General features: G+C 40.1%; 1 protein-coding gene across 22 annotated transcripts in view; it reads left to right on the top strand.

Moving 5' to 3' along the window:
- Positions 1-24,182, top strand: part of CCDC88A (coiled-coil domain containing 88A) — a 63,853-nt gene that overhangs the window by 8,706 nt on the left and 30,965 nt on the right. For 21 of the 22 annotated variants that reach the window (XR_010359644.1, XM_064415547.1, XM_064415548.1 and 18 more), the window contains 11 exons: positions 6,825-6,933; positions 10,607-10,676; positions 14,235-14,293; positions 14,881-14,964; positions 15,496-15,636; positions 17,109-17,278; positions 20,059-20,140; positions 20,684-20,842; positions 22,180-22,326; positions 22,808-22,952; positions 23,545-23,729. Coding sequence is in view for 21 of the 22 variants with exons in the window: in XM_064415547.1 (XP_064271617.1) it covers positions 6,825-6,933; positions 10,607-10,676; positions 14,235-14,293; positions 14,881-14,964; positions 15,496-15,636; positions 17,109-17,278; positions 20,059-20,140; positions 20,684-20,842; positions 22,180-22,326; positions 22,808-22,952; positions 23,545-23,729 (1,351 nt within the window). In the remaining variant the exon portion in view is untranslated. Of the gene's footprint in view, positions 1-6,824; positions 6,934-10,606; positions 10,677-11,207; positions 11,423-14,234; positions 14,294-14,880; positions 14,965-15,495; positions 15,637-17,108; positions 17,279-20,058; positions 20,141-20,683; positions 20,843-22,179; positions 22,327-22,807; positions 22,953-23,544; positions 23,730-24,182 lie in introns of those variants that run through there. The other variant, XM_064415556.1, reaches the window with a different exon arrangement.

Here is a 24,182-nt window from a genome sequence, read left to right as displayed (position 1 = left end):
GGAAAATAACACGCAGTGCTTGAAGTAGAAATCAAAACTTCAGACTTGGTGATCATCTGTATTTTGCTTCTGTGGTGTGTCCATGTTGTTGCTTTCCTGACCTTTGGCCTGTACACTCTTGCATCCTTAGACAACTTTTGGGTTTAGTTTAATTTGGAAAACTGTGTGGTGCAAGTACTACAGCAGTTTAATTCTCCCTTTTCAAATGATATTTCCTGCTAAACCTTCTGTAGTTAAAAAAACCCTTCAAAACCAACAAGGTGTTCCTTGAAAGATAGTTAAATTTGTGGGGTAGAGTGTGCTTGTCAGATTTTTTGGTTCTCATATGTTTTTCCTCACTAAAAAAATGTTTGTTGATGTTTCTTCTGGGAATTCTCAATTTTTAATACCTAGGTGTGTTTATTTTGTGTGTTAAGTGTTCTGTGCTGCTCTGAATCCTGCAGATTTTCCTTTCTGTGAGTGACACTTGTTAATTTGATGGCAGCCAGATTACCTTTTGCCACCTGTGCCATTCATTAATTTGTGGGGAGCTCACCCAGGTTACTTGGTGTGGTCAGCAGTGACTCACTAGGTTCAGTTTTTGGCAGAAAGCTTTATTTTTTTTTCTTTTTACATGCTACCTTTTAGTGTGATAGGAAAATAATAATCAAGGTCAAGATGAAACAATAGTAATAAAGTTATTTCATACTATTTGATGATCATGACAGTGGTTGCTCTATAAACTAGGAACTTGAGGGTTTGGGAGTTTTTGGTCTTTTCCACAAGAGCGTGCTTAGTCAGTGACAGGTGAACTGTTTTACCTCTTTTCTTGTTTTCTCACACATTTTACTCACCTGCATACATCTTCTTTACTGCAGCTAGGGAAAAGAGAACAAAAATAAATCTGGGCTGCTCTGGACTTCATTTTGTTTCTTTTTTAAACCCTGGGAGGAAGAAATGAAAGATCAGTCAGCAGACCTGTTGGATGCAGTGTGGCTCAGCCTGGCATTCCCGTGTGGGGATGTGAGGGGATGTCTCCAGGCTGATGGGACCCACTGTGGGACCACACAGACACAGGGTTACAGGGCACAGCTGCAGCTCTTCCAGCAGCCATGAGGAACCATGCAGCTCCTGTGCTGCAGTGCCAGCCAGGCTGTGATGTGCAGCAACTCCCATCCCTGGAGCAGGGAGACAGACACAGGGTTACAGGCAGGGCACAGCTGCAGCTCTTGCAGCACTCTGCAGCTGTGAGGAACCATGCAGCTCCTGTGCTGCAGTGCCAGCCAGGCTGTGATGTGCAGCAGCTCCCATCCCTGGAGCAGGGAGACAGACACAGGGTTACAGGGCACAGCTGCAGGTATTCCAGCACCCTGCAGCCGTGAGGAACCATGCAGCTCCTGTGCTGCAGTGCCAGCCAGGCTGCTGAGGCACCGGGCAGCTGCCCTGGGAGCAGCTGAGCTGCCTGGATGCTGAGCTGGGGCTGGCAGAGGGAAGCTGTCTGCATGTGCTCAGGACGCACGGGTTTGTTCTTGGCAGTGCTCCCTGGGATCCCACCAGCCACTCTGTTTGGGTTAGGCCAGTTGGTGGTGGTTTGGTTGTTTTTTATTTTTGAGTAGGCAGAGGGCTTCAGCCTCCTAACAGTTTATGATGTTGGACATAATCCTAGGAAGTGGGGTTTTGTGCAAGGGCCAAAAGACTTTTGATGTTAGGCCTGCTTCCTAAAGCTCGCATGATCACGAGGCAGAAAACGTTGGATACAGCTGTTGAACTTCTGGCACACACAGTCAGTCCTGGCTAAGTGCAGAGTTAGCAGAGTGCCCTGAAATGGAGGTATTAGTACCGATTTTGTGGCAAAGTGTGTCTCAGTGTTTGGGGCATCTTCAGATGTTTGAGCAGATGACCATTTCAACACTGCATTGGTTGCTGCTCAAGCATTGTCGTCTCAAGAATAGAAATACAGTGTTTTACAATTAAAAGGTAGATTGTAAAATGTTAAGCAATTTGAAGATTATCAATTATTCTCCTGTGAAAAGCCCAGGTTTGGGGTTTTTTCACTTTTTTATTGTTTTGTCAGTAAAAGGACACTTCTGTATTAAGTCTCTTTGTAAAACACGTTTAGAGCATGCTTATTATTTTTGTGCCAGTAGTAACTAAGGAAGATGCTGCTTTTTTAGTTGAAGTCTATTCCAAAACTCTGTTATCATTAATGACTGAAATATTTGACAGATACCAAGAGTGAACCTCAGCATTCCAGTTAAAAGGAGCTGGCAGAAAATAAACTTTATTAGGCATGCAGCATTTAGTTGTACCAGTGAATGCTGTGCTGCTGTAAGCTGAACCACAGGGTAGCATTTCACTGAACTCACCAAATACAATCAAACAATGGTATATTTCCAATTAGGCTGCGTTATGATACCAGACTTAATCATTAAGTACCATCAAGGAACAGATGGCAAGGGAGGACACAACTGGTTTGCAGTCTGCATAGATTTAAGCATGAGGCCATTAAGCTATCACATTCCCATTTCTGATAGATTTTGGTCAATGAAAAATTAAAGACACATAATCCCTGATTATATCAAGTCTCAATCTGTGATTCATGACACTGGTAGTATTTCAAAATCACTGAAGTTCCCTCTGTAATCAGGAGTTTTAAACTAAAGCATGATTGGGATAGATGCTCCTGTCTGGTTTTATTGCTATTGAAATTAATGTCTCTTGTCAGAAGTAGGTTGCTCTTAAATGTGAAATTGCTTAAGGGTATCTTTTACCGCTCTGCTTCCTATCGACTGCTGGACAGATTTGCCCTATTTTGCTGGGCTGTTTGCCACTGAAGCAGCTCAGTGTCCCCACCTCATCAAAGGAGCAGTTCAGAGCATGGATGGCCTTAAAAATGTTTCTAGTAGCCACCAGAATCTGACGGTTTTAAAAAGCTGCTTTCTAAAGCTGTGTCTTAAGCTGGCAAAGTAGACCTTTTTATCTTCAAAATGATTTAATTTGCATTTGTATTTCCAGGATCATCCTTTATTTCATCCTTATATGTTATTTGACCTGTGTATTCTAATAAACATAATTGTTTTGCATTAATAAAAATATGGTAATTATAAACATTTTACTGGTCATAGAAATTCAACAGTTCAACTTATGGGTATAAGTACTTCATTAAAATCTTTAATAAATTCGTTTTCCAGAACTGTAAATGAGTTTAGAGCTGCTCTTAGAAGGTTCTGGCAGTTCATGTTTAGAATTTTATCTTTCTGTATGAAAAACAGTTACACATCAGACTTCCTGCTTAGTAAAAAGTATTAGTATGCCATGGCTTGGGCCAGCCTGAAAAAATACAGTTCTGCAAACAACATCAAATGGAAATGTGCAGCCAGCAGCCTGCTATATTATTTCCTCTTCAAGAGGGACAAATTAAGATATCAATACTTAAGATGATGAACTATATTGGCTAAATAAATAATATTTAAAATGCTGTTCAGCAGATTAACAAGCATTCAGGTTGGAGTCTTTGAGAAAATGAGACCTGGTTATCAGTATTGGAAGTGAAGGTGGATTTAGTTGTTTTTTTTAAAATAAGGAATTTTCTGTTCAAGGGCCTGATCATGGTCCTTTCATAACGCTGGTGTGAGGAGGGATCTGTCAGGTCTGTGCTTGGCTGTTCCTTACACAAACCTGACAGTTCTAACACAATCTGAAAGGTAGAAATAAATCAGTGGCTGAAGATTAGGGAGCTCTGCTGAGCACCAGCACAGAGGCTGCTTGGTGGGATTCCCTCAGTTTTCAGTGTTTATTTTTCAGCACAGGGTGATTTTAGTAGGTAGCCCATAAGCAGTCTGTGTTTATAATAATTTAATGGCATAATGTGGTTAGAAAGATCTCAGTTATTGTCTGAGGTGAAGTCCTGTTTGCACTGGAGGGTGCTGAGAGCAGGATTGCACTCTGGCAAGCATGGGAGACAATTTTTTGTCCAAGTCACTCATCCTAGTCATGGCTAACAAGTACTAATTGAGAGTGTCAAAGAACTGACCTCTCATGGTTGAAGAACAATGAGCCAAGAGGACATTCATTACCAAAAAAGCAGGAAAAGGAATCTACTACCAATAGTGAGTTATTGGGGTACATGTTTAATTAAATTCAAAATGATTGGTAGAGAGCAGTACTGATATCTCACTACCTTGCTTTTTTATTGAACTTTAAAAACAGTGGGTTAAATTTCTTGTTACCACTACCTACTTTAAAGTTCTGCTGAAAAATGTTCAGGGAACTTGGAGTTTGGGATTTCTGTTGGACCCTTTGCCATAATCTTTTGGAAAAGTTTAAAATTACTAAAATACGTTTTTTCTGTGCACCAGGTTGTCCCAAGGCTGATACTCTGATTTTAACTGCTGGTCTTTTGCACTAGCAGAGCATCTTGAAACTGGACAGTGGAGTTTTCCCAGTGGTAAAAATACGTGCCCAGAGCACGTCTGCGGCCCAAGTTTTTCCAGCAGAAATTCACAACCTCAGTAAACTGCTTCCTGCAATTTAAGCCAACAACAAAAAGCCAAACCAAAACAAGAAAACCCCTCAACTTTGTTTTAAGCTACAGGAATGAATCATTTTGGCACTCAGCTTGTCATAGAGGGAGGTGAGGTTGTTAAAGCAGCTCTTCCCTGCTGGCTGGGCTGATCCTGTGGTGTCATGAAGATCCAGAGCTATGCAAATGTCAAAGTTTTTGTTCATCCAGGATCAATCTCAATATCCTAATGCAGCTTTGGAAATCAGAAAATGGAAAGCCTGAGCTTTTATGACGTTTGTGTTTTGAGTTCTTGTGGTTGCACACTAATTTTGGTGTTGATGCTAAAATAAGAGCTGGCACAAGATCCAGGAAACCCCTGTGCCCTGTTTTGGGTGCTCTAAAGGGAGAGGCATCTGAAATGTGTGGCTCTAGAAATGCTGCTGAAGATGATGAAAAAGCCCAGAGATAATCCCATGGTCATTAAGATTAAAGATGAAGATTAAGGGCCCAAATCGGCCTTTTGGAGAGATGCATGTGGAAACAGGAGACTTCAGCTGATCTCTGTAGGTCAGCAGGATTTATTGTGGATTTTCTCTTCTGATTTTAACAAATTTGAATGAATTCAGTGTGGAAATGAGTCCAGTTCTGTGTGTCTGCAAAGCATAATTATTTTTAGCCCATTTAGCTTTTACAGCTACAGGTTGGCTGGTCTGATAAACCCAAGGTCACATCTTGGTCACATGGTTTGGCTAATATGTTCTAAAATGTATTTTAATTGTTTATTATATTTTTAGGAACATGGTGATGAGCATTTAGGAATGAGGCAATTACCCATGTCCTAATTTTCCTAGATTTATAGTCATAAATACAGAAAAAAGATACTATGCCTACTGCTTTTCTTTGAAAAATGTCTGTGTGTTGGAGGTGCATTTTTAATATGACCTGACTTCCTTTCTCAGCAGTGGTTTTTCTATTATTTCTATTTGTGTTTGTAAGGCAGGAAATGCTGATAGCAATAAACTGAAGAAAAGACATAAATATATCTTCTAAACAAAATCTGATATGTTAAAAGTTAAGCTACTGTAAAAGGCAAATAAAGTTTGTGTAGGTAACTTATATATAAATGAAAAGTATTTAATATTTGTACAGAGAGTATGTGAAACTACCAATCAAAGGGGTAAACTGCATCAGAGTCAGTCAGATACCACAATATTCAGGTCATTTTTGTTTTATAGCAAATAACTCCTCTCTCTGCATTTGATTCTGACTCTAATCCTTGCCTGTGAGTGAGTTATTGAATTCCATTACTTTTGCACATTACCAGGATCATTCTCCATTGCCATAGTATTTTTGGAGGTTGTTCTTTGGGGTTTTTTTCCTCCTAAAGTTTGCCAGTGGCTGTTCTGGAAAGTGTATTCTGCATTCCATTGTTTAAATCATTAATGACAATGTTGAATAAAACCAGAGCCAGCAGACACATATCCCTGCTGGGAGCCCTGGTTTGACAGGGAAAAATTGGGAGTTTGTTTTTGAGAGCAGCATCCCAGCCAGCTCTCATTTATCTGATGGTGATAATGTCATTAAACAATACAGTAATACCATTAAATATCAAAAGTTGCATTGTGCCACTGTATCAAGAAGCTGTAAAAGTGAGAAACTTCACGTTGGCCATCTCTTAGGAATGCTTTAAACATTTCAGAGAGTGTTATGGGGTGTGCTTCATGGTTTTCCATGGGAAATCCCAGTGAATGGTTGTCCTGCTGTCCTCTCTGTGTTACAAGGTATTGAAAAAGGGGGACTCATCTGCCTTTCCTCAGATCCTTTCTGCTTTGTGAAGGAAAAAGTGATTGATTTCCTCCCTGAAGCCAAGACAAACCAGAAAAAAATCTGGTAGTACATGACCAAAACTCCAATTAATAATCCCTTTGTTGTCACATTCCAACAATCTGTAAATACATTTAAAACAGTTTAGTGTGTGTTAGCACGATGTGTTTCATATTCATCATCGTTCTAAAAGTTAAAAATTGCATTTTGTTCCTAGTAAAATACCATCATATAGCCACAAAAACTTTCCTGTCAGACCCATTCCCTGGGAATTGTGGTGGCTGCTCCCAGTTTCAGGCTGCACTGGCAGCAAACAAGAATGTGAGGCTGGCTGGCTGTGTCAGAGACACATTTCAAGCTCCTTCCATCTTCCACAACTCCTTATTGATTTCTGGAGGCAAAAACAAGGCATGGTTATCAATGGCTGTGCTGGCACATTAACTACCATTTATTTTATAGAGAAAGCTTTAAAGATTAATGTTCAGTGTGTTTAATGTATTCTTTTTTCTTTTTGCAGCAATCCAAAGTCTGCCAATCAGAGGATAAACAAAAAAGTAAACAATGATGCATCATTAAGGATTCAAAATTTGTCTATTTTGGTGAAACAAATAAAAACTTACTATCAGGTCAGTAATTGTTTGTTGTGTTATGTTTTGCCTGGAATTATTTCTAAATTTTCTTCTGTAGTTATGACTTTAAGGGTAACAGGAGTAAGATGAGCAAGAGATGCTTGTATGGATGATTGTTTAGATATCTGGTCAAATTTCTCATCACTGTTTACAGGTATAAAGGTGGTGTGGACACACTTTTGTATGAATGATGATCTGTTTACAGAATACTCGGTGTGTGCAATTACTCCTGTGGTTGGTATTTTCTGAGTTGAAGCAAGTTTTGTGCCAGTGAGAGAGAATATTACATGTGCATTTAGTCTTGTAAAATGGAATTTCTGTTAGAAAAATGTGATGAACTTTACTGGGCTTAGAATTTGGGAGTTTGTAGTAAATGAGTGAGGATCTAAGAGCTGTCAAAGAGCCCCTGCAGTTTGATGCAGTGGTAGGAGCTGCTCCTGTCCCTGCTGGATGCTGGATAGGGTGTTGTACACATGGACACTCCACAGCTGGGCACTGCTGCTGTCACCAGCGTCCCTTTAGTGTGGCTTTTAGTGCCCTTCCCCACTCCCCTGCTCCTTCCTGCCAGGAGAGCCCAGACCTGGGGGAAAGCCTTTGCTGTGCCTCTCCCCACAGCTCCTGGCCAGCCTGTGCTCCTCCTGTGCCCCCACAGTGACAGTGTGGGGGACACACACAGCGTGTGCTTCCCAAAGCTGGGAGTGCAGTGAGAGCTGCCAGCTGTCACTGCCCTGGCCAGCCACAGAACACCTTCCCAGCACTTCCACCCTTCTCTCCTTGGCAGCCCCTGCATGTGGATTTATGTGCTGCCTGCTGAGGCCCAGATGCTTTTCCTTTTCCTTACTGAAGGCATTTTCCCCCAGGCATTAGTGTTCCACAACTGGTGCAACAGAAGGCACAAACACTGGCAGGATTGATCTTTTTTGGAACACAAAGCATTCCCCATCCTGCACTGGCCTCATGGTATCACCAGTCCAAGTGCTCCAGGACCAGGCAGAATTGCTGATTTTAGGTACCTTTGGATGGTTCAGGATTGCAGATGTTGCTCCAAAACTTTGTGATAGAAACAAGTTTATTACAGCATTTTTAAAATAAAAAATTATTATTTTTTAAGAAATGGCAAAACCAGTCACCATGCCTTTAGTGGCCCAAGCTGTATTGAACTGCCCTTTCAGCTGTTTTATACACTTTTCTCCCCTTCCCAGTCTTTCAGGGTTTTGGTCACCATGCAGACATTGAAGGGCTGGTGTTTCTAGCAGGAGTAAAGGCATTTATTCTCCAATCTGGAGAGCTGCTTGGAATCTAAAATTGCTTTTTGCATGTGTAGATATTCACTCCCTACAGTTCCTGCAGGGAGGTTTGTGCTTTGTGGTAGTTGAAGTGTTAAAGGATGGGCTGTTTCACAGAGGGGTCAGTTGAGTTCCTGTCACCTGTGAAATTCCCCAAGGCAGGAAAGCTGGGGCTTGATGGATGCCTTGGAATGGAGCTGAGAGCCTCCCTTAGCCTGGGGGGAGCAGGAGCCTCACACCCCAGTGCTCCTGAAAGCTGAGTGTACAGGCAGGGGCCTGGGGCTGTTCTGGGGGTGCCTGGGATCCAGGGAGGGGACAGAGACCACTCACTGTCCTGAGAGAGGATTTTACTGAGGCTTGGCATCAGACACTGATGAACGTGGGAATCTGGGATTTTTAGCACTGTGTTAACCTAACTCTTATCACTTCTCCTTGTGAGCGTGTCCATGCTGCTTTGTTCCATGTGGTTTTATAACATCTGTGGAAAACCTTCTCTCAGTTTAGTGAAAAATCACTATTTTTCACAGTTTAGTGAAAAATCGCATGGGTGCTGTTGATATACTTGTCAAAAACCTGCACTGGTAGAATGTAACATTCAAAATTAAGGTGTTAGGTTAGATTAGTCAATTTTTTGTTCCTGTATCATCTTTGTTATTCTCTGGAATTACAATTCTGGTCCTGAACCAGTAATTGGAGTGTATGCATTTCTTGGCAGCGTAAGAGTGGAACTGTTCTCAGCAGTCCGTTTGAGACAAGTGATTCTAAATTTTTGGTGGGCTCGAGAGGTTTAATCCAGAGAGCATCCATGACTCTCAGCAGGTTTGACTGAGGAGGTGAAAATCTTCAGTAAAATAAATGCTAGTGAACTGTGAAAGTTTATGCAAGAGAGAGAGAGACAGAAACACCAAGAGACAGAAAAGGTGTCAGAGATCTCTGGGGCAAGGCAGAGGTGTTGTAAGGAAACAGGTGATCATGTCCATTCAGGACACATGTTTTGGTTACTGCTGCTCATACTCTGCTTTGATACATGATCAGCTTCATGAGAGCATCATGGGATTATTTGAGATACTACCAAAAACCACCCCCAAAAAACAACAAAAGCAAACAACAAAAAGCCACTCTAAAAATGTGTGATTTTCTTTCATAGTAGCTGTCAACACCCATTAAATTCATTATATTTTATCTGTTTTATATTGATTTAAAACATCCTGTGGTGCACTTCATGTCTTATTTTTGTTTGAAAATAGTCTTTATCAAAGTCTGAGAAGTACAGGTGTCACAGTTGGTTGAATTTTGTGATATTGGAGGAGGTCAGAGCTGTTTTCTCCCTCCTTATAATTTGTCTTAGGCATGTCCAGTGGGAATGGATATTTTGCAGTCTACTATTAATCAATTCAGATATAATTTTGATGTTGTATATTAACTGGTGGGAACTTCCAAGTACAGCTATAGCTAATAATTTCTACTGGTGTTTTTCAAGAAATATTGGGGTTTTTTTTTCAATTTGATCTAAAACTAGTAGATGTGTGTTAGGTTGTTGTTTGTGATGTGGCACCTGGTGTGTGCCTTGGGCTCTTCTGGAATATGTTGCTTTTGAGTAGGAACATTTTGTATAGTAATGGATCTGTCACTGTGGAAAAACAAAAAGCCTGAACTATAGGATGGCATCTGCTGGGAATAAATATCTGGGAACAGGAGAAAGACTATTCTGCTTCAGGAGAATTAGGCTCTGTCTAGACTGGGGATTTGACCCGATTACAGCCATTACAGGAGCTCCATTGATGGAGTCCATGGACAGATAGGCAGAGCTGCTGCTGGTGTGTGGCACTTCCCAGCTAAAAATTCCATGTGATTTGTGCAGACAGGGGTTTGTACCCTCATAATCACAGCTGGCCCAGTGTCACTGCAGCAAAACCCCTGGGATTTTTACATGCACGTTTTGGTGAGCCCAAAGAAACTGTGAAATAAAAGAAATTGATTTTTTTTTGCAGTAGCAATGCACCTTAGAGGCAATAAAACAAATAATGTATCAATAAGTTAGCAGGGAAACATGACCATAATAAATTTAAAGGGTTTTGCTGCATTCTGAGACTCAGGATCTTGTTGGCTTATGATCCCTAAGCCAGCTCATTGCCACGAGAGGATTTTGCTGTGTGAGGTGATTGTGCAAGCCAGTAAAACAAAGCTTCTGTAGGAGTAACTCATATTTGTTAGTTGTTTTTTTAAAATTAGAATGCAAATAATTAAGTATTGTATGAATTGTCTGCATGAAGTCCTGAAAAACATCAAAACTGTTTAATTAATACTGAAATGGCTGTTGGCATTTGATGTTTGCTTTCATTCAGTACATATGATGTAAATAATGTTTTAATTAACTTTTGTAGGAGACTTTGCAGCAGTTGATCATGATGTCTTTGCCAAATGTGTTAATAATTGGCAAAAATCCTTTTTCTGGTAAGTTTATTTTTGACTAAGATAAAAATGTATACTGGTGTGATAATTTATATTCTTTCAATGGAAATAAAATTTCTGTAGGGTTGAGCCTTTCAACAGAAGATTGTTTAAATACTTCATCAAATAAGGGGCTTAATAATGATGAGTAGTGATTTAATAATGATTTTCTTTGTCCACACAAAGGGTCCACACTCTAAAAACTGTGTTCTGCCTCAGCCCTGGCTTTCACTAGGATTTACACTGAGCCCGAGTGCATTTCCCAGCAACCCGTGAACCACTGATGGCACAAAGTTAACGTTTCACATACTCCCAGCTACTGCACCTTCAACTTCCTTTACCTGTGTCACCGCTGAGGGAATTGGCAGTCCAGTGCATCTCACTTGATCCAGCTCCTGATCCTTGTTTCTCCTTCCCCCAAACTCTCCTGCTTCTCTTGCATCCTGAAAAATATTGCAATTACCTTCTTGTTTTCTCCCCTGAACTGACACTGTCTTCTCCATGCTCCCACCTTCTCTGCTTCCAGCTCTGAGAGTTGCAATTTTCAGACCAAGAAAATTAGCCTGTGTGGAGCCAGCTGACTGTCCACAGCCACTTGGGAATCTCTGCACCATGCTCTCAATTCCAGAAGCACGGAGCAGACACACCTGGCCTGCATGGAGCCACTATGGATTGGGCAGAATTTATTTACCTAGGTCTAATGTGCCCCAGGTGTTCTCCTCCTGACGTTCTGACACCTCAGCAGAGAGGTCAGGAACTGCTCTAACAGGCTGTGTAGCTTCCCCTGGCTGCTTTGATTTCTTTGGGATGTCTTCTCTGCCACGCTTCTGTGTCTGTGGGACAGGGGCTTCCTCATGAGCCAGAAGAACCATCTGTGTTTCCTCACTTCCCAATCCCAGGGCTCATGACATTGGTATTTTCCATTTCCCATCTGCACTATCCCATCTCTGTAGGTATCTTGCTTTAGTTCTTTTGGGTTTTACTTTCTGCTTTTGAGTATTGCTGCTTTTGCTTCCGAGGTCACAGCTTTTTCAGTTTTTATATGTGCAGCTGCTGTCATATGCACCAAGAAGTGTGAATGTGGTCTCTTCCTTTCCAAAAGAACAGAATGCATCGTGCTTTCTTAATTCTGATTCCAGACTCTCTTCAGGTTTTCAAAAGACTCCCTGGATTTGCCTACAAACCAGATTAACTGGAAAAACAGATTTAAAAAACCCCAGCTCATAATATTGTTTTGTAGTGACATTTTTTATTCTGTTCAAGATACTGAGAGAAAATGTTTCCACAATATTGTCTAGTATAAGATGACATTTCATTGAAAATGCACTATCAAAACCCACAGAGAAAATGCTGCATTCAGTTGTATACATTCAATTTTATGCTTTGGTCATTTTTAAGGAAGTGTCTTTGTGTTTTGGGATCTGTGGTTTGGCAGCTCTGCTGGTGTGTGCTTTGCTCTTCTGTGGGGATTTTGTTGGATTTGTGAGAAAAATTGGACTTTTCTGTAGTGTAGCATCATATTTAAAAAAAATTGTTATGCTTGGACAACATTCTTGAAGGTGTTTCAGCTCCCTGCTGGAGTTCATCACAGAGTGTGGTCTGAACTAGAATACAGACCTGTTCCTCTGGGTTCTGTCCAGAACCTTTCCCCTTCCAAAGTCAGGCTGCTCTTGCTGTGTCAGCTTGGAAAAGGATCTCATCCCTACATGGGTTTTTAGGCTCTTTTTTGGGCAGGTGCAGGGAAATGAAACCTCAGAGATCTTCGGAGACACTTGCTGTGTTAAATCTGTTTGCATCAAGGCAAGCCCTGGAGTAAAAGTCAATTCCCTGATCAAGACTTGGATTTGATCCACTAAAACTTAGGCTGGAGGTGTGATTTTTCACAGGGATGTTTCCCAGTTTTTCCCCTTTGCACTTAGGGAATAATTAGTAGAGAAATCCCAGAAGATGCCAAATTGCAGATGGCAGGAGCAGCTACCAGAGGCAGTTGGCTCATGGAGGAAAAAGCAGGGAGAAGGCTGGAGTTGAGGTTTGATAAAACAGCTCAGCAGGGATTTGATCAGGAAATATTTCCTGGGCTGATTGACAGGAAGGCAGTTGGAGGAGAAAACTGGAGGAGAGCTACAGCCTGTGACTGTAAATGTTAAATTAAATTACAAAGGGGTAATGATGAGGCAAAGGGGAAGGGGGAAGATGAAAGCAAGTCCATATTCCTGAGGGAGCAGGGCAGGGGAGGATGGAAGGCTGAGAGGGGTGAAAGTCAGGGATAAGGGTGAGCACAGGGAAAATCAAACGGTGGCACAGGGCAGGGACAAAGCTCAGCAGGTTGAAGGGTGTAGAAGAGAATAATCTATTTCTGTGTTTCTGATGGAGGAAAAGGAAGAAAAGCAGGAGATGAGGGAAGCTGAGATGGTTCAGTATTTTGCCCTGTTCCTTCAGGGAACGTGGGGGAGAGAAGGAATCAGTATTCAGGCAGGTGTTTGAAAGGCAGTCAGGAGATGAACAGTGAAGAGGAGCTCAGGGATTGCTTAAAAATTAAGAAAGTGTGATTACTTTATTGGGGTAAGTGAATGTGGGCTATGAGCTGTTGGATTCCTCCTGTTGCAGTATTCCTGTTAACCTTTATTGATAGAAGGCAGAAGGTCAGGTGGAATTCCCCTTCTTCAGCTGAAGCAGCTTCTGGTGAAACACATTCCTTGGTGGTTTTTCTGTTTCTCCATAAAAGACTTCACAGCTTGAGCCTTTGGGATACAGGAAGTCTGAATAAATGACTAAAAATCTCCCATTTGAGTCTATGTTTTTTGTAATGTATTTATCTACCTGAGAAACCCCTTGAAAAATTGCAATATTCCATGATCATTGGGATTATACACGTTATCTAGCTCCCTCCAAAAGCAGCAGCTTGAGTCAATGCCTAAACTGTTTTGTCATCCTTGAAGCATTTGCTTCATGGCATTTATGTTCTAGATATAGAATATATTTCTATATTTAGTAGCAAGATGAGGACATTGTGAACGTAAAAAGTAAGAAACATTTTTATTAATCTGTAAACAGAGTTCTTTAACTTAAGCTTCTTTAGGAGATTAAGATACTTAAGGCCAGATTTGGAAATGCATTTTGATTTTTTGGATGTGCAGATGAATATCTAATGCAGCTTTGTGAGGAATTTCAATGAACTTGTCACCTAAACTCTTCCAACTTGGGAGCAACAGATAATTTAAACACTTTTGTAATTATCTTGAGACACCTGAGATTACCATTGAAAACTTGATTGTAGGTCTCCAAAGCTTCTAAAAATGTCTCTCTGAAGTTTTCCTTTTTGAAGGGCTGCATTTTTCTTTCCATTTGAAATTGTTGTGGCTGTTAAGCTGTTGGGTTACTCTGGAAGTTGGCAGTTAAATGGCAAAAAGGACTGAGCTGAAAGCTCCTCTGGTTGTTTTCTGAACTAGGTTAACATAAATGATATGGAAATAACAAGAAAACCTCCTGTTTTCTGAGGTGTAGGGGAAGAAGCTTTAATTACAATTTTACAGCTACCATTTTTTCTTGTTTTATTCTCAGAGCCAGGTACTGAAGAAGTAAAAAAGCTCCTCCTGCTTTTGCTTGGTTGTGCAGTTCAGGTGAGTTTAATTATCTTTGTCTCTATGAAACTTGAATTACTGATCTCTCTTTTTTTACTATTTTAATACTTGGGGTGGTGTAAAACGTTTCTTCCTTTGGTGGTACAACTGCACTCCTTAAAAAATTGGAATATTATGATTTTTAATTAAAGGCTACAACCCTACACCTGTTACTGCACAAATACCTCCAATACCACCATAATGGGTTATTAATTTCATTAGTGGTAATTAACCTGGATACTCTAAAGAAAGGGAGGAAATGGTAAAGTGCTGAAAATTAACTCACTGCACTATTTAATGTATTTAATAAACTATCACAGAATTTGAATAAGTAGCAACTTTAAGAAACCTCTTCCTTGTACCATTTCAATTTGATTTTCCTTGTATCATTTAATTAGTGTTGAAAGTTATAATTACTGTAACATGGCACAAACCATGGATTTACTGGTCACCAGAATTATTGGATAATAATTTAGTCATGTGGCCATTGCTTGATAAGTTTTAGCTCTTAAGAAATGCAAAAGAGGAATGAAAATACTTGCAATTATACATATAAATGTGTATAAAATAGATGTCTCTATTTTTAGTGTCAGAAAAAAGAAGAATTTATTGAAAGAATCCAGAGTCTGGATTTTGACACCAGAGCAGCTGTTGCAGCCCATATTCAGGAGGTATTTTGCTTTTCATTTTGGGGATTTTTTGAGATGGAATATTGTGATGCAGGAGGGGGAGTTGCACGTGTTCAATGGCAAGTAAATCACATATGTGATTTGCATATTGAGTGGTTGTAGTAAGCAAAAAAGGCTTTATTTTTTCACTTGATTCACAAAAAGATTTAATGATTGAGCATTTTTGGGTTTTATTTTTAGAGCAGTACCAGAAAGCAAGTCTGTTGCTTCCAGGATTTCTTAGTTACTTACATATAGCAAATTTAGTTTAGTGAAATCTTTATATGCAAATTTCTTTATAAAATATAATTCCAATCAAATGTATGTGGTAGATAATTTATAATGTTATTGTCACCTTGCCAGAAGACAAAAAACTCTTTACTTACAATTAAATATATTTTAAATGGTTTTTTCATACCTTATCCAGAGAATTTAACCTGTAGACTTACAGCTTTATTTTTTTTTTTTTTTGCTTGCTTTCTACTCTTAAAATTTCAAGAGGATGTTTTTTCTCTTTCATTTCACCCCATGTAGGTAACTCATAATCAGGAAAATGTGTTTGACCTGCAGTGGATGGATGTCATTGTGCTGACACAAGAGTATGTTGAGCCTCTGCTGAAAAATATGGCATTGCATTTGAAAAGACTTATAGATGAAAGAGATGAGCACTCAGAGGTATGGATGTGGCTTAAGAGAAATACAAGAGATCTTATTTTGAGATAATGCAGCTCAGGATTTTTATAACTAACAGTTTAATTTTCTGCTGACGTGTTAAAGCAAGGATTCCTGTCAGAATGTTGTTTCAGGGAGTTCCTCTGTGCATATTTGTTAAATGATGTAGGAAAGTTAAAGTAGAAAAGAGAAGAGGTGATCTTTCCCACATAGCCAGAGTGGGAAACAACTTTAACATTGATCAGTAGCTGAAAACAGAGAATCCAAAGCTGTATCAGCTGCATTTACCAGGAATCAATAACCCATCAATTTGCAAGCCAGTCACTGAAAGCTGCTCTGTTCCCATGTCCTGTTGTCCAGCTTTGAGGGGGACAAAGCAGAATCCATACCAGGAGAGGAGGCTTTGCAGGCTTTTCTTGAGACACAGTTGTTGTACCGTGTTAGAATCAAGGAACAGAACTGTATTTACTAAAAAGTTGGAGTTGTGAATCCTCTCGGTGGTCCCAGATTTGCCCCTCAGTGGAGTGGATGTGTCAATGTTGCAATTATTCCAGATATTCCTGTTTTTCCAGATCACAGCCTTGGTAGGAATAAAGGGTAGGGGATGGGGGTGATGCCTTTATGCAAAGCAAAGGAAAAATACTTTAAACCATGAGAGATGTTCATATTTGGCTAACACCTTTATTTGTAGGGGGAAATAGGAATATTCCTGTAGATCTGGTGCTTCATTCGTTGTCAAGGATGCTGCTGCACACTGAAGAACACCACTTTGTTTAGAGATACACATTTATCTTTATTCTCAAGAGGTGGTGATTTTCAAGGAATTCACACCTTTCATTACCCAATCCATTCTGAATGCTGGCCATTTTGTGGCCTTAAAAGTCTGAGATGAAAAACAAAATTTAAAATAGCAGAAGGTCCTGTTCAAAATCTGTGTGTGGTAGTTTCTGGGGTCCCTGGAACAAAGGAGGAATATGATAAATCTCACTTCATCATCTTAGAAGGCTAATTTATTATTTTTTGATATGATATGATATTATATTATATTGAAGAATACTATTCTAAAACTATACTACAGAGTAGAGAAAGGATACATCAGAAGGCTTAACAAGAAAGAGAATGAAAACTTGTGATTCTCCTCAGAGAGTCCAACACAGCTAGACAGTGATTGGTCATTAACAAAAACAATTCACGTGTTGGGTAGACAATCTCCAACCACATTCCAAAGCAGCAAAACACACTCTGAGGCTTCTCAGCATCCCAGGAGAGGAATCCTGGGCAAAGAGGCTTTTTCAGAAAATGTGACAGCGACAGCTCTTTGCTTTAGTCATAGAGCTGCAGGTAGAACTTCTGACCTCTTTGATGGCCAAAACCTTTCCATGGTTGTCGTGCCATGGCAGCATTTGCTATGAATGACCCCCCAGAGGTGGCTCTGCGAGGCCCCTGTGGACCTTAGGCTGTGCTCTGCCCCTCAGACCATCATCGAGCTGTCGGAGGAGCGGGACTGCCTCCGTTTCCTGCCGCACGCCTCGGCCGCGCAGTCCCCGTGCGGCTCCCCCGGCATGAAGCGCACCGAGAGCCGGCAGCACCTGAGCGTGGAGCTCGCCGACGCCAAGGCCAAGATCAGGAGGCTCAGGCAGGAGCTGTGAGTACCAGTGCACACCCTGATCCTCTCCAAACGCTGCCTTGGCACGCTTCTAGTCCTCTTCAGACCAGTTCTTTGTCCTTTCAAATGTTTTGTTTTAGTTACTGCTCCCCGGGAGGGGTGTTTTTATAATACAAGAAGATTTGTGGGCCCATGGGACAGATATGATGTTTCATCTGGGTTTGTCTCTCTATTCATAATGATGTTCTGACCTAAATTTTATGTCCCTGAAATCATGGATTAAAGGTGGAAGTCTCACAAATCTCAGCATTTTGTTCTCAAACCAGGTGATCATTAAAGGGACATGAGGCAGGAGGGATTCCTTCTCAGCAGCATGATTTGGTGACCTGTTTCCAACAAGTATGGTTAATTCATTGTTTAAAATCATGGCAGATAGGACAAAAAATTTCAGTTAGAATGCTTTCCTGTCCCCCACCTCTTTGTTCCTGTGCAAAAGATTTCTTGTCTACACAACACTTACTTGCTCCTGAAAACTGCTCCTGATTCTGTAGGTTTCTGTGGGCACTTTGTCTTCATAGTCAAGGAGCAGATGTGACAGAGTGAGGAGTTATTTAAAGAGATCAATAACAGACCTGTGGAGAATCTGCTTCTCCCTGTAGCAATGTGTCAGTTGTTTTAGCAGAGTGAAGAGTGTGTGTGTGTGTTCTGAATTAAAATGCTCAACCTGAAGAGATTCAATATGTGTAGAAACAGCACAAATAAAGAGTTATTTTTTTAAATTCAGCAGTGGGAAGAGGAGACAGGTAAACTAAATCACCAGCTGAAGGTAGTACAAGTCACAATTCCCAGAATTTGTTCATCAGATGATTTCTAGCTGGCTGGATTAAGGATCTTGTTGATTTACTCTGAGGATCCCCTTCCCCCACTACAGCATGGTCTTCATGAGGAGCAGAGGACAAAAGATGGGGCTCTTTTTTCCTGGTGTCTGTGTTATTATGTGTCTCCTGCAATGAGCCCGCCCAGGATATTCTATAAACAGCTGCACCAAGAAAATTAGTGAAAAAATTGCTGTTATTAGTTTGATTGACAGTTAATAGATAGCCTAAACAGTGAACACTGGTATGTTCTGTATAATTTAGTCCAATCCTCTCCAGTCTGCAGCTGAAGCGTGCAATTAGGGCAGCACTGATGGCTCAGAACAGTCCACATTTTGCACTCTTATTTGAATTCAGTTGGTAAATAATTTCCCTTTACGTGTAGCAGTATCTTAAAATACCAGACTTGGATGAATTAACTTCTGTCTGCAGCATTTAGTGTTAAATGCTGCATCTATTTGATAAATTTTAAATTATATTAATTCCAGAGTTGGAAATACTCAGCATAAAATTTATTTATAATCTGGTTTTGGCAGTGAACCTTCATACCTGGTTTAATATGCAGTGTAGCTGATGTAATTTCCTATAAAAGGTCTGTAAAGATTATTTTTCACTTGGATGCAAACCAGGGAATACAGAAACCCCAAAGAAGGAATTTGCACACCTCATTTTCTGAGTGTTGAGTTCTGTGTGTTCCCATGTAGAACAATAAGAGGAATATGGATGCTGATGGAAAAGTTACAGAAATCAGGAATAAATTTGTGTTTGTGCTCGTTTCTGAGCACCTCTGGAGGTGAAGAGCTGTGGCAGGGATGTTGCACTGAGCTCTGCAGAGCTGAGCCTCCTGTGCTTGTAGGCTCAGTGACCTTTTCCAAAAAGATCATTCATGGTGAAACTGGCTCATTTTTGAAAACAATGGCTCTAGTTTTGTTTAAAATATACCTATTTTTTGTTGGTAGGACTGCTTTGAGGTATTATGCATTTCAGTCCTTTAAATTTTCTTATTTCCCCCTTTTCTACTTCAGTTTCTTACTTGTATTCCAGAATATGGAATAACACAGTAACACATTTGAATATGCAATACATTTTTTAGGAATATTCAATATTGGCAGGTTTTTCTACAGCAAATACTGTTTGTTCTGAGGTGCAGTTGAATTTTGAACATCAGGCGTTCTTTGTCTGTGAGAGAATTAAATACTTCCTTTGCACTTACTCATGGTTTAACATACTCATTTTGTAAGGATTGGGAAATGAGTTGGAAGTTAGGAATGAGTCATGTAAGAATTGTGGCATTCTGTGTCAAATTGTTTTTATCACAGGTTTCTGAGTAGACTAAAACAGACACTGTTGTTTCCATGAAGTTAAAATTCATTCTGTGTTTCATGAAATTACTGAGCTTGCTAAGCAGTGTCTTCTTCAATAGAGTAACGACACCTAAACCCCTTAATTCTCTGCAAGAAAAGGAAAAATTACAGAGCTATAAAAGAGCTTTTAAAATTGGCTTTACTGGATTGTGACAAGGGGTCAGTGTCTGGTTCTCCTGGCAAGAATTTGGACCTTTTGCATGTATAATTTGAAATTATTCTGAGTTGAGTTTTGGATGTGGATGTCCTGGTACACATTCATGTTAATGTCTGTAGTTTTTTACACAAAATCCCTTATTGCAAAAATTCCTTATTAAACCCTGTTTTGTGCCCTGGGTGAGTAGGAGACAACAATTTAAAGCACTATGAAAAGTCTAATAGCATTTAAAATATTAGCTAAAGACTAAAACCAAAAGAATAACTAAATCATAATGACAGCACTAAATTTTACACTCTGATATCCCTGAAATTGTGGGTTCAAGATGGAGGCCTCACAAATCTCAGCATTTTGTTCTCAGACCTGGTGATCATTAGCAGGGTTTGTGGCCATGTTTAACTGGATTGTGTTTTCTCCTTCAAGTGAGGAAAAGACTGAGCAGCTGCTTGACTGTAAACAAGAACTGGAACAGATGGAAGCTGAACTGAAGAGGCTGCAGCAAGAGGTGTGGGTTTAATAATTTTATTATTTCAAGAAAAGTTGCCACCTCCAGAAAAATTCACCACTCTTTTTTGATATTAAGTATGTTTTCATGTTTATAGTTTTGTTTTGCATTCTGAACCTGACCTGGTGTAATTTATTCCTTTATTTGGTGTATTATGATGGGGAAAAAAATGCCCTGACTTAGGTTAGTATTTCTTCTCTAATTTTTTTGTTTCTTCATTCAAGCAGTTTGCCACCAGTGCATCCTCTGAGAAGATCTTCTAAAAATGAAAATGTTGCAATTTTGTCTGATTTTTCTTTGTACTTTGCGTGGTGATAATGAGGGGAAAAACCTTAAATACATAGATTAATATACATTATATACAATTATAGTGAAAAAGCCCAGTGCAGTTTCCTTGGAAATACAATCACCTACAATCCTCTCCAACATACTCCATTTGTCACAATGAGCAACACCCCTCTGCACTCCCTTCATTCCCTCCATGAAGGAGCTGTGTTTTCCTCAGCTTACCCGTGCTGCTGTGTCCCTGTGTCCCTGTCCCAGAACATGAGCCTGCTGTCGGACGCGCGCTCGGCCAGGGTGTACCGCGACGAGCTGGACGCGCTGCGCGAGAAGGCGATCCGCGTGGACAAGCTGGAGAGCGAAGTCAGCCGCTACAAAGAGAGGCTCCATGACATCGAGTTCTACAAAGCCAGGGTGGAGGTGAGCAAATGCAGGGGGGAAATCACCCAGGAGCACCATTCTGCTCCTGGCTGGGTTTTTTTCAAAGTGTGTTTGGAGATGAAAGCGTTGCAGCGTTTTGCTCTGGGATGTGGCAGTCAGGTTTTTGTGACAAATTCCATTTTTTGGGAATTGTTTCCATGTCTAATAACATAGAAGTCAGCAGTGTTCAACAGAACTCCAAGCTAGCAAGGCCAGTGGAAGCCTCTGTGAAGGATGGATTGAGAAACCCACAGAGAAATTAATTGAAAAAATGCTATAAATATAATAATTCCTTTCTCCTCCTGTAGGTCTCCTAAGGAAAAGCAATTTTCTAAGTCAACTGTTGAGGAAAGGAAGGCTGTTCACATAAATGACTACAGGACAATGGCATAAAATACACTAAAAAAAGATGTACCAACACCAAGCAAGGGAAACTTAAAATTCTGGCAAGAATTAGTAATTTAGGAGGCAAATCAACATGCAAGAATTTATCAGGCCATCATTCTGTCTGTAAATGACAAATTTGATGGGCAAGTGCCATATGGTATAAAAATTAGTAAAGGAAAACAGATTAGTGTACAGGATTTGACAACAGTAGAAGTTTCATTTTCATAGAATGTTTAAGCTAATAAACCCCCTGAAAATTGTTTGTGTTTCACAGCTTGTAAATTATCAGATATTTCAAGCATTCTTCAATACAGATAGATGTTAATTATTTGGGTTTGCTTCATAATAATTGTGAGTTAACGTAATGTTTTTGTAGGGAGGAGCATGAAGGATATTTATGGGGTCTTTTTTCAGATTTTGCAGCTGACTGTGCTGAAGTTTTAAAAGTTTTGTCTTTGTATCATGAGGAAAATTGCCAATTATGTATTTTACACATTACTTTCATCAGATGCTATTAAAAAAATCCTCTATATACCCAAATTTAAGCTGCTCGGGCCCTTTGAGAGTGGCTGGTTGTATTTTAAGATTGTGGTTGCATTTTCAGCATCATGGCCTGACTTTGGGCCCAGTGGCCTATAAACCTAATTTTGGGCTGCACATGCAGTACATCTTTCCAAATCACAGAGATTCTGATGGTTTGATTATAATTATCAACATCTTATTTGTTCTTAATGGCTTAGGGAGCATTTCATTTATGTCAGATTTTATTTTCACAGAAATGCGTAAGTTGCATTTATGTGGAAGTGCTATAAATGTGCTTTTTGTAAAAACTCTGTTTCAGCTCCCAGTTTTAGTTTCTGAAACTGGTTGTGATGTGTATCAAAGTTGGCATGAGCAGGGGAATGCTTCTGGTTTGGGATTTATTTGTTGTTGTTGTTCCATTTTTGCAGGAGTTAAAGGAAGACAATCAAGTGCTGCTAGAAACCAAGACCATGTTGGAAGATCAGTTGGAGGGGACCCGAGCTCGTTCAGATAAACTGCACGAGTTAGAGAAAGAGAATTTACAGCTGAAAGCTAAATTGCATGACATGGAGATGGTGAGTGCCAGGGGAGGGTGGCAGAGGCAACTGATACACACTGAATTTAAGTTCCATTTTTAATAAAAGCCTTCAAAATAGCAGGGAAGAGAAGGGATGTGATGATAAATGCAGAGATTCAAGAGCAATAGGTTTGATTTTTTTTGATGTGAATCAATTGTCACTTAAATATTGTGTGTACCCCATGCACTTTGCTTCCTAATATTCAGAGAGAAGTAAACTTTGGAACAGTAGAGCATAATTGCTGTAGGTTATGAGGAGAAGAGGTTCTTTGAAATCTTTTTACTGTCCTCGTCAAAGTTCTCCCAACTTTTCCCAGTTCCTCCCCATCTCAGTGTCCAGGCAGACCAGAAAAAGCACTTTGCCCTTCCCTGTAACAACATAATAAAGATAATATAATATAGACATCAATAGAATATAGATAATTAAATACTTTGCATGTATTGAGACTTTTGTTTTAACCTGTGAAATAATTTTCAAGGAGCGTGATATGGACAGAAAGAAGATTGAGGAGCTCATGGAGGAAAATATGACCCTAGAAATGGCTCAGAAACAAAGTATGGATGAGTCTTTGCATCTTGGCTGGGAGCTGGAGCAGATCAACAGGACTACTGAACTTTCTGAAGGTAAACATAGGTGATTGAAATTGAAATCTCAGAGGCTGGGTAGCATTAGGAAATTAAATGTCCTTAGTTCTGAAGTACAGAGCATGTTGTCCTCTGGAGAAATGCTGATTCCCATGGATCCATCCATGAGAACTCTGTTCTTGTGGTTCTGGGTCAGTTAAATAGTTGTGTAAACCCCATAAATACCTTGAAATTACATTTTTTGCCATTCACACTTCTGTACTCTGCAGCACAGGTCATGAGTCTTCTTGCTTTGCTGTTCTCAAAGCTAAGGAGAAGAGCTGTGGTAAAAATTTTGATTCCTCTGTATAACATGCTTGGATACAAACTGGATTCTGTGCAAAGCACTTGTGGAATTTGGAGACACATCCTGAGTTGTGGGAAACAAATCTGTGCTGTGATTAGGAACATTGAGGGGATAGAACATATTTTAATTTCTAATATTTCTAATCCTAATCAGCTCTGGTCACCAAGAGGGCATTGGAAGAACCTTCAAAGGTTGTTAAATCCTCTAAGTTGAAAAATGCAGAATCCAAAGAATTCTGGCTATTAAGTCACCTTTTATGTGAATAATGGTGTTTTTCTCCTGCAGTGCCACAGAAATCACTGGGCCATGAGGTGAATGAGCTGACATCCAGCAGGTTACTGAAGCTGGAAATGGAAAACCAAAGTTTGCTGAAGACTGTGGAAGAGCTGCAAAGTGCAGTGGGCTCTGTGGAAGGCAGCAGTTCAAGGATTCTGAAAATGGAAAAAGAAAACCAAAGACTTAGCAAGAAGGTAAAGGTCATGGTGTGCTTGGATTATGTGAGAGCTGATGTTCTTTGCTATTTTCTTCCCAAAGGGTAATTTTATGAATTGCTCTTATTTTGGGTAAGGCATTACAAGGGTCTAAGTGGAGTTACAGTGTTTGTAAGGATGGTAAAAAGTGAAACCACCTCTGAGAGGTTTTTTACTTTTTTATTATGTGAGAGTGTGACCAGTTTATTCAGAAATATCTTAGACCAGTGAGGGGAAAAAATAATATATTGGGGATATGATGAGTAATGGAAGTGGTTTAGAATACTGGAGAGCATTAATTTTGGTAATTATGTAGCAGAAGAAAGTGTGTGTGCAGAGGTGGAGAGTGAGTGACGAGTCTGAGCTGAAAACTTGGTCCTGTGTCCTCATTTTAGCTGAGGGAGGGAGAAGGTGGGTCAAGGAATTGATAAACAGCTCAACAGGGGAGTTTGC

The sequence above is a fragment of the Passer domesticus genome, chromosome 3 (assembly GCF_036417665.1).
Source record: "Passer domesticus isolate bPasDom1 chromosome 3, bPasDom1.hap1, whole genome shotgun sequence".
NCBI lineage: Eukaryota > Metazoa > Chordata > Aves > Passeriformes > Passeridae > Passer > Passer domesticus.
Note: the sequence above shows the minus strand (reverse complement) of the source record. Positions and strands in the feature narration are given on the sequence as shown.